Source organism: Orycteropus afer, unplaced genomic scaffold (assembly GCF_000298275.1).
Source record: "Orycteropus afer afer isolate SDZICR_OR568_19922 unplaced genomic scaffold, OryAfe1.0 scaffold00005, whole genome shotgun sequence".
Taxonomy (NCBI): domain Eukaryota; kingdom Metazoa; phylum Chordata; class Mammalia; order Tubulidentata; family Orycteropodidae; genus Orycteropus; species Orycteropus afer.
Window position 1 is genome coordinate 7408093 of NW_006921592.1, and position 10286 is coordinate 7418378.

The 10286-nt window shown below is 36.1% G+C and overlaps 1 protein-coding gene across 1 annotated transcript in view; it reads right to left on the minus strand.

The window, feature by feature from the left end:
* TRPM6 (transient receptor potential cation channel subfamily M member 6) overlaps nucleotides 1-9919 on the minus strand; it is a 175400-nt gene extending 165481 nt beyond the window's left edge. Inside the window, exons 1-2 of the mRNA XM_007939607.1 lie at nucleotides 9822-9919; nucleotides 7200-7238 (exon numbers count right to left, since the gene is read on the minus strand). Coding sequence (XP_007937798.1) covers nucleotides 7200-7238; nucleotides 9822-9919 — 137 coding nt within the window. The remainder of the gene's footprint in view (nucleotides 1-7199; nucleotides 7239-9821) is intronic.
* Nucleotides 9920-10286: the final 367 nt, after the last annotated feature.

Below are 10286 nucleotides of genomic sequence, written 5' to 3' on the forward strand. Positions count from 1 at the left end.
AAGACTATTGCCCCAAGTTACCCTCTCGGCCTAGAATTGGACTCACTCCCATGGATTGGCTCTCACCCCAGCAGTTGAAACACCTACACTCAGAACACCTACCGCAGGGCGATGCACCCACCTACTCTAGGGAGATACACCCCTTAGAGCAAATGGCCATGGGGCACAAGAGGGGCAGTGTTCACATAGAGGGAAGACAGACAGGAGTGCATAGTTAAGAGGGTCACAGGGAGGGGGGTAGTCACAGTGATGGGGTGCGGGGGCAGGAGAGTTTGTTATGGTCGGGGCGGGTGATCAGGACGCAAAATCGAATGTACACGAACTGTTGAATGTAAAACAAATTTTGTTCTATAAATTTGCACCCAAAGCACAATAAAATAAAAAAAATAAATAAAGAGGCTAAATGATATTTATTAATATATAATAATCCTTACATAGTCCACACATTAGAATTCACTAGAAAATACACACCAGTATTTCAAATAAAGAATTGTCAAGAGGAATATTGACTCTTCAAGACAGGGCTTTGCAAACATAACTATACAGATTGGGACTGCGGACCAGAATGTTGTTTAAACAAAAAGCTTAGAAATTTGAATATGTATTTTCTTGGGACAGGCTTCATAACTTGAATCACAGGCTAAAAGTGATTTATGGCTCAAATTCAAAAATGACAGTGGTTTACGGTGCTCTTTGCCTTTGACTGTATTGAATTCAAATTAATGTCTTAAAATAATACATTTTAATATTTTTCTTGTTATAAAAGTAATATGGGCATTTTGGAAAAAGGCTTGAAAATGTAGAAGGGAAAAACCTTCAGTTTTACAAATTCGTACTTGTCTATCTAATTCTTATTTTAAAATTTGTCACTAAAGTTCATACCAGAAAACAAGGTAGTTTCTAATGTCCCTTCTTTCTCTTTCATTATGTAATTTGGAAAAGGTAGCAACCCCCACTGTCCAGGACCCACTCCTGAACATGATGATCAGCAGATGGGCAATACTTATGAGCAACCACTACAGACAGCACACAGAAAGAAGTTACAGGGGAGACAGAAGATCCTATAGTCCACAATCTGTTTGAAGAGACAGAGCAAACACAAACCAAACCAAACTCACTGCCGTCAAGTCAGATCTGACTCGTAGCAAGCCCTCCTTGGGTTTCCGAGGCAGTATCACTGCTGAAGTAGATTGCCCAACCTTCCTTCCAAGGAGTGGCTGGAAGGCGCCAGCCTTCTGGTTAGCAGTCAAATGCCTTAGGCACTGTGCCACCAGAGCAAACATAGGTGACAAAAAACTCAGAGTGTATAAAAAAGTAATATTAAAATATGTCCAAATTACAGGGTTCTAATACTCAAGAAAAAAACATGAAGAGAAAAGAAAAAGAATGTAAAAAATTATATTGGATTTCCATAATGAAAAGGATCTCGACCTCAAAGGGAGGAGTACTTCCCAACACACAGAATACAGAGTCAAGATCTACTAATGGGAAATGTGTAACAGATCAACTTTTGGAGCAACAGTCACTCTTCAAAATGAAAAAGTCATCTATTCATAAAATGAAAGTAAATTATGATTCATACGACTATGGCCTTTTCCAAACAAAACGTCCATTGAGGCAACCACAATGCACACCACAATCCACACCTGGAGAGATAACTCACTACCCTGAGATTACTTTGTACTTACTAAGTACTTTTCCAGCCCAACCGACTTGATTTGAGTCAATATAGTTTTCTGTCTTCTTCTTCCTCTTCTTTTCTTTTTTAACCCATTCATTAAATTGTGGCAAGGTAAGCTCATGAAAAGAACTCTCACCAAACTTTTCTAAAGATTCCATGTTTATCATTTTAGTTATAACTTTCAGAAGTCACAAATTACCGTGGTCAAAATCTCACCTTCCATGTGGGAGACCCAGGTTTGATTCCCAGCCAATGCACCTCAAGCAAGAAATCACCTATCTACCTATCAGTGGAGGCTATGGATCATATGGTACAGGGTTGCCGTGAGTTGAGAGCTGACTCACAACAGCAGATAACAGCAATGACAAGAATTAAAAGCTCATTTTGAGATCTGAATTTATAAAGATATCAATTCTCTCCCAAATTATTTTATAAATTTAATAATCACCATAAAAATCCCAGAAGAATTTTTCAGGGAACTTAGCAAACTAATTCTAAAAAATCACATAGGTGCGCAATTGTCCAAATGAGTCAGACAATTTTTTTCAAAGAATACAGTATAGAGGACTTGTTCTATTGAAATATATGGCAAAGCTGTAATAATTAAATAGAATGGTGTTCAACAGAAATAGAGAAGTAGATCAATGATACAGAAAAGAAAGCTCTTAATCAGAGCTATATGCCTAAGGGAACTTGGCATACCACAGAGTTGGCATCATAAATAGATAAAAAATGAAAAAAGACTGCTCATTAACTTGTGTCAGACTCCCCATATTGAAAAATTAAACCTGGTCCTAGCTAGATGCAAAAACTACAAATTTTAACAGTTCCTTATTCCAGAGAGTGTGAAGAATAGATGGCTTTTCCAGTATTGTTCACATTAGTTATCTCTGAGATCTGGATTTAGGACTATATGAAGAATTAGGAGGATTATGATAGGGAGAGGTTCTGGAGAATTAGGTAAGAAATGTTGTTGCTGCTGTTAGGCACTGTCGAGTTAGTTCCAACTCACAGTGACCTTATACACATCAGAATGAAACACTGCCAGGTCTTGCACCATCCCCACAATCCTTGCTATGCTTGAGCCCATCATGAGAGCTGCATGTAAATCCATCTCACTGAGGATCTTCATCTTTGTCTCTGACCCTCTACTTTACCAAGCATGTTATCCTTCTCCAGGGATTGGTCCATCCTGACAACATGACCTAAGTACAGGAGGCAAAGTTTCTCCATCCTTGCTTCTAAGGAGAATTCTAGCTGTATTTCATCCAAATCTAATTTGTTTATTCTTCTGGCATCTATGGTATATACAATATTCTTGCCAATACCATAATTCAAATGCATCAGTTCTTCTGTGGTCTTCCTTATCCGTTGTTCAGCTTTCACATGCATATGAGGCAATTAAAAATACCATGGCTTGAGTCAAGCGCAACTTAGTCTTCAAAGTGACATCTTTTCTCTTTAACATTTTAAAGAGATCTGTTGTGGCAGACTTGTCCAATGCAATACATCATTTTATTTCATGACTGCTGCTTCCCACAGTGTTGATTATGGATCCAAGTAAAATGAAATCCTTGACAATGGTGATCTTTTCTCCATTTATTGTGATATTGCTTATTGGCCCTGTTGTGAGGATTTTTCTTTTCTTTATATTGAGTTTAATCCATACTGAAGGATGTAGTCTTTGATCTTCATCAGTAAGTAGCTTCAAGTCATCTTCACTTTTAGCAAGCAAGGTTGGGTCATCTGTATATCGCAGGTTGTTAATGAGTCTTCCTCCAATTCTAATTCTGCATTCTTCATATAGTCCAGTTTCTTGGATTATTTGCTCATCAAACACATTGAATAAGTATAGTGAAAGGATACAACTCTGGCACACATCCTTTCTGATTTTAAATTTGCAGTACCCCCTTTCTCTGTTCAAATGGCTGCTTCTTGGTCTATGTACAGGTTCCTCATGAGCACAACTAAGTGTTCTGGAATTTCCATTCTTCACAAGGTTATTCATAATTTGTTATGACCCACATGTTCAAATGTCTTTGCATAGTCAAAAAAACATAGGTAAACATCTTTCTGGTATTCTTTGATTTCAGCCAAGATCTATCTGACATCAGCAATAATATCCCTTGTTCCATGTTCTCTTCTGAATTCAGCTTGAATTTCTGGCAGTTCCCTATCTATGTACTGCTACAACAATTTGTTAATTATTTTCAGCAGAATTTTACTTACATGTGATATTAATGATATTGTTCAATAATTACCACATCCTGTTAGATCATCTTTATTTGGGACGGGCACAAATATGGATCTCTTCCAGTCACTTGACCAGGTACCTGCCTTCCAAATTTCTTGGCATAAATGAGTGAGTGCTTCCAATACTGTATCCTTTTGGTGAAGCACTCTAATTGGTGTTTCATCAGCTCCTGGAACCTTATTTTTCACCAATGCCTTCAGTGCAGCTTGGACTTCTTCCTTAAATACCACTGGTTCTTGAACATATAATATCTCCTGAAATGGTTGAATGTTGACCAATTCTTTTTAGTACAGTGACTCTGTGTATAATGCTTCGTATGTCATTCAGTATTTTGCCCATAGAATTCTTCAATATTACAATTTAAGGCTTGAATTTTTTCTTCAGTTCTTTCAGCTTGAGAAATGCTGAGCATTGTTCTTCCCTTTTGGTTTTCTAACTCCAGGTCTTTGCACATTTCATTATTGTGATAGTTGGAGCTGTGTGTCAACTTGGCTGGACCCCAGTTCTGTGTGGTTGTTCCCATGATGGGATCAGATGATTATGTTGTGAGTGGCCAATCTGTTCAAGGGGAGTTTCCCTAGGGGTGTAGCCTGCTTCCAGGATATCCAGGGACAACCTGGGAAGAGAGACATTCTTCTGTGGATCGGGATTCCATTATGCTGCCTACAACCGTCTGTAAGTGAGCAGTCCACCGTTTGGCCTGGAGATCTTGGATTCATCATTCATTGGAGTCAACAGCTGGTGTACTGCCTGCCAGCCTTGAGCTTCTCAGCCCCTGTGGTTGTGGGAGCCAGGAAAAGCCTCCAGCTTGACGTTTGACCCAGGGACTTTGGACTTGCCGTCTTCTATACCCTTGTGAGCCATTTTCCTAAGATAAATTTCTCTCTCTCTCTCTCTCTCTCTCTCTCTATATATATATATATATATATAAGCTTTGCTGGTTTTTGTTTCTCTAGAGAACCCAGTCTAACACAATTATAATTGACTTGTCTTCTTGAGCCACCTTTTGAAATTCTCTGTTCAAGTCTTTTACTTCATCATTTCTTCCATTAGATTTAGCTACTCTTTGTTCAAAAACAAGTTTCAGAGTCTCTTCTAACATCCATTTTGGTCTTTTCTTTCTTCCTTGTCTTTTTAATGACCTTTTGCTTTTATCATGTAAGATGTCTTTCATATCATCCCACAACTTCTGGTCTTGGGTCATTAGTATTCAATGGTTCAAATCTATCTAGAGATGGTCTATAAATTCAGGTGGTATATAATTAAAGTCTTATTTTGGCTCTTGTGGACTTGTTTTAATTTTCTTCAGCTTCAACTTGAACTTGCATATGAGCAACTGATGAGCTGTTCCACAGTCAGCTCTGGGCCTTGTTCTGATTGATGATATTGAGCTTCTCAACCACCTCTTTTCAAATGTAATCAATTTTTATGCCTGTGTATTCTACCTGGCAAGGTCCACATGTTTTGTTGCCATTTATGTCATTGAAGAAAAGATATTTGCAATGAATAAGTCATTGGTCTTGCAAATTTCATGCTAAAATACATGCTAAAACATGTATTACACTCAATGCAGTCGTCAATGTCATTTCTATGATCAAGGCCCTATGTTCCAAGTCCCGATTATTCTATGTTTCCAGTTTTCACATTCCAATCACTAGTAATTATCAGTGCATCCTGATTGCATGTTTGATCAGTTCTAGGCTGCAGAAATTGGTAAAAATCTTCAAGTTCTTCATCTATTGCTTTATTGATTGGTGTGTAAATTTTTTAATAATAGTCTTATTAACTGGTCTTCCTTATAGGTATATGGATATTATTCTATCACTGACAGCGTTGTACTTCATGACAGATCTTGAAATATTCTTTTTGATGACAAATGTGGCAACATTCCTCTTTAATTGATCATCACCAGAATAATAAACTATATGATTGTCTGATTTAAAATGGCCAATAACAGTCCATTTCAGCTCTCTAACACCTAGGGTATAGAACTTTATGTATTCTATTCCATTTTTTTGACTATTTCCAATTTTCCTAGATTCATATTTCATATATTCCATGTTCCAATTATTAATGGATGTTTACAGCTGTTTCTTCTCATTTTGAGTCAAGGCTTATCAGCAAATGAATGTTCCCAAAGCTTTACTCCAGCCATGTCTTTAAGGTTGCCTCTATCCCCAGTCAAATTCTGAGCGTCTTCCAATCTGAAGGGTTTATCTTCCAGCACTATAAGAAAGAATGTTCTACAGCTATTCATAAGGTTTTCAGTGGTCAATTGTTTCAGAAGTAGACAACCACGTCCTTCTCCCTAGTCTGTATTAATCTGGAAGCCCTACTAAAATCTGCTCATCATGAGTGACCCTGTCAGTATTTCAAATACTGGTGGCATATCTTCGAGTGCCACAGCAACATGCAAGCCACCACACAGTACAACAAACTGACAGAGTGGTGGGAAATAGGAGCAGTAAATGAAACCTTTTCATTTCTTTTCAATATATTTGCATGTTTGCTCAAAATTCTGGCAAATTTTTAAATAATTACTAGAAAGAAAGAATCTGAGAGAAAATAGAAAGATCAGTCAAGTGGAACCTCTTCTCCCAGAAACCCTGTCCCTCTCCTTCCCTATCTGTGATGATGCTTTCCTGTTCCCCATGATTTGTTCAACTTTGAATTTTGAAATTTTTTTTTTTACCAAAATAAATTTAGCATCTGTTCAATCCATAATGTAAACTTCAGGCTGTGATCAGAATAAAGAAAACTTAATTTTCCTCCCTTTACAAAATCGAAAGGTAAAACGCAGATACAAATACATAGTTTAAAAGCCAAGTCACTGCTAAAACATGTATTACACTAACAACTTATTTTTGCTCAGAAGCTCAGCATGCATTCTCTTCACTTGCAAGTCATAGCCAACAACAGTACTGAATGTGCACAAAGCATATTCAATATTCAAATAGAATACATTTACACAGAACACAGGTATACAATATTTAAATGAAAATTTAATGTTTTAAAAGTATTTCCATTTGGAGAAGCTTTTGCTGAAGGCCATTTAGGTCTCAGTAATTTAACCAATCCATTAATTCAAATAAACACTCTCCAACCAAGAATTTTCACATCTCTTTTTTAAAACTTCCCTTAGAAAGGTGAATAACATGCATTCATAAGGCCCATTCATAAGTTCATTCAAGATGTGAAGAAACTGTCTCGATTAGGATTAGACAACAATTAGATCAATAATAACAGTATTTCTCTAAGTCTTACCTGATCAAATTTTGGCAGACCTGGCACCCTCCAGTACACCTAAATTAACGTAATAAAAACCTCAGTTAGTTTACTAATAGATATGAAAACATATGCAATATTTATACAGTAAATCTCTGTTATCTTCTGTGGTCTGGAAATCAGAGTTTCTGAATACTCATATATCATTTCCCAAATATTTCCGTATGTCATTTGCCAAACATAATTACACCACAGCAACTATGATCTAATTAATAGAACACTGATTTTGAAACCACAGACCTTGATTTCAATCTCATTGATTTAACAATCCCTATAAGCATTAATTTTCACACCTGGAAATAATTTTTGATCCATAAGGTTACTAAAAGGATTATCTGAGATGATATATCTAAAATATCTTACTTTGTCATATATATATAATAATGCTAGTGATTATTATTAAATTATGATAATAACAAAATATTGGGAATCAAGTAAGCAAATATATATATATATATATATAAGCAATTTTAAAATCATAAAGTACTACCAATACAGGAGACAGTTGGTATGATTATAATTATTATCCTTAGTAATCTTTCTTATGATTCAGAAGAAATTTCTTGATTTAGGGGATTAATATTGTGTCATCAACTAGATCTTGGGTGTGAAGAAAATTTAACAAAGGGACTCTAGTGAATATAATGGACTAAAACATAATCAGTTAAGGTTACTCTAAATTATTCCGAAACAAGTATTCAGGTCTTTCACTTCTCCTTCCTGTCCCACACTTTTGGGAATTTCTTTTCTTAGAAGCTACATTTTAACAATTGAAAAGTGGGAAGAAAAAATTACGATTGACTTTATCAGATTTGTTTCTGGTTAGGAGCTACAAAAGAGTCAATCAAAAAACATTAGTAAAATAGATAAATTTTTATCCCTTTAACTGTATACCATAATGAAGAAAATTACATGAAAGCTATAATTTTGAGAATCTTAGTAGTATTGAAGGAAAATGCTGGTATAGGAAGAATGGCCATAGCCATCTGTTAATTTTTTTTTATAATCCCACAAAAATAGAGACTACTTTTTTCCCATAAAATCTAGTGTATCTTGGACCATTCATGGAATTATAGTACTTGATAGTTCTTCTTGAGTCTAATGACCTGAAGTTTATCCTTTTCATGAGGTTCAAGGTAGTTACCAAGATGATTTTCCACTTATAAAAGCAGAAAGAGCTACGTGAACTCAATCTGCTTGCAGCAACCATCACATTACAAGGTGTCATAAAAAATGAAGGGGGAGAAACAAGGTTACCTTGGCATTCCGTAAACATTTTGTAAGCATGTAAAATGAGAATTTCCTAACACAGGGCTTACAAACCATAGGTAATTCAAGGAGGGTGGGACTAGTCAATATTTAACAAAGGGAAGGAGTACTCTGTTCTAACCATCTTCAAAATACTAGAATTTGGATGACCCCACCAAGCTACCCTTCATAATCATAAGGTTGTAATTTTTAAACTTCAAATAAATATAAGGCCAAATGCTCAATCAATATAAAAATAGAATGGTGTTGTTAATTAAAATATTGTCCTTCATTTTTCCTTTATTTTTATTTAGTGATTTTTTATTTTCCCTCAAGAGCAGTGCCACCCAATCTTAATTTCATGGACCTGATTGCTCTGGGGAATTTTCCATAGCCTTTTCTTTCCCTGTCTTTCACTGGCTGCTTTTTTGAACTTCGTTCTATAAGTAGAGTTTCCAAAGGGTTGTCAAGAACTCAGAGAACTCAAACGCAAATAATTACCTTTTGCAGCTCAAATGAAAAGTTTGTGGGAGGAGAATGGAGCTAAAACCAATTGTTTGTATAATCCCAGCACAGTGTTCTGAAGTTTCCCAAATAGCCATCATATCCACAGACAATGTAGTTGGGGATACGAAACAGACTATATATAATAAGTGTCAGCCTCAGAAGTAAATTATTTACTCAAACCTCACGGAATGTATGTAGCAATAGATAATTCCCTGATATCTTACACACTACCCCCATCAAAAAGACCAAGAGTATCAACGAGAAAAGACTGGAATGAAATCCACCACAATATTAACACTGCTTCCATCAGGTAATGTAACTATGATTGACTGTTTTTACTTCATTAATTCATTCAATAGATATTTCTCAGGGGCCTACCATGTGCCAGGCACTGCCATAGACACTGAGGTTGAAGTGAGGTACAAATTGACAAGGTTCTTGTTCTTAGCAAATTTTCTACAATGACAATGTATTACTCTTATAAAAAGAAAAATATTGATTAAAAATAAATAAAAACTACTTTTTATTTATTAAAAATAAATAGATGTTATCAAATCCTCTAACCAGTCATAGCTCTAACTTGTTGTTATGTGCCATCGAGTTGGACCCAACTCATAGTGACCCCTCCTTGGGTTTCCGAAGTAGTATCACTACGGAAGTAGATTGCCCCACCTTCATTCCGAGGAGTGGCTGGTGGATTTGAATCGCCAGCCATCTGGTTACGGTCAAGTGCCTTAGGCACTATGCTACCAGAGCTCCCTTGGTTTCCACAAACAAGCACCCAAGCAATTCTGCTTTTTTTAAAATAATAATAATAATAATTAATTAATTAATTAAAAATTATACCTGTGAGGGTCTTTTGAGCTGGGTATCACTTTGTTGCATTCTCTCTTGTCAAATACTCCTTCAATCCAGGATTTCTGGGACTGAACAGAAAGTGTCATTATTTTCACATTCTAATTAAGTGAAAAGGCAGTGTAACAGAAGCTTACATTTAAACATCATAGGCACTAATGAAAATGCCAAGGCTAGCCCTAATAAGCGGAGCATTTACTTCTTTTACAGAAAAACAGGCACGCACAAACCAACCGAGAACTTAAACATATTCACAAAGTTAATTTCTCAAGTGACAAAATTCCTCCACACACATATTCTAATAAAGATGTAAAGATACAACTAGCATACTCCCTTAGATCTGCTAAAAGTTACTCTTATACCTTGCACCATAATCCTGAGTGAATGTTGTACTCCCAAAATTTCAAACTTCACACTCATAAAATCCCACTTTGGCTAAAATTCCACACAGGAAGC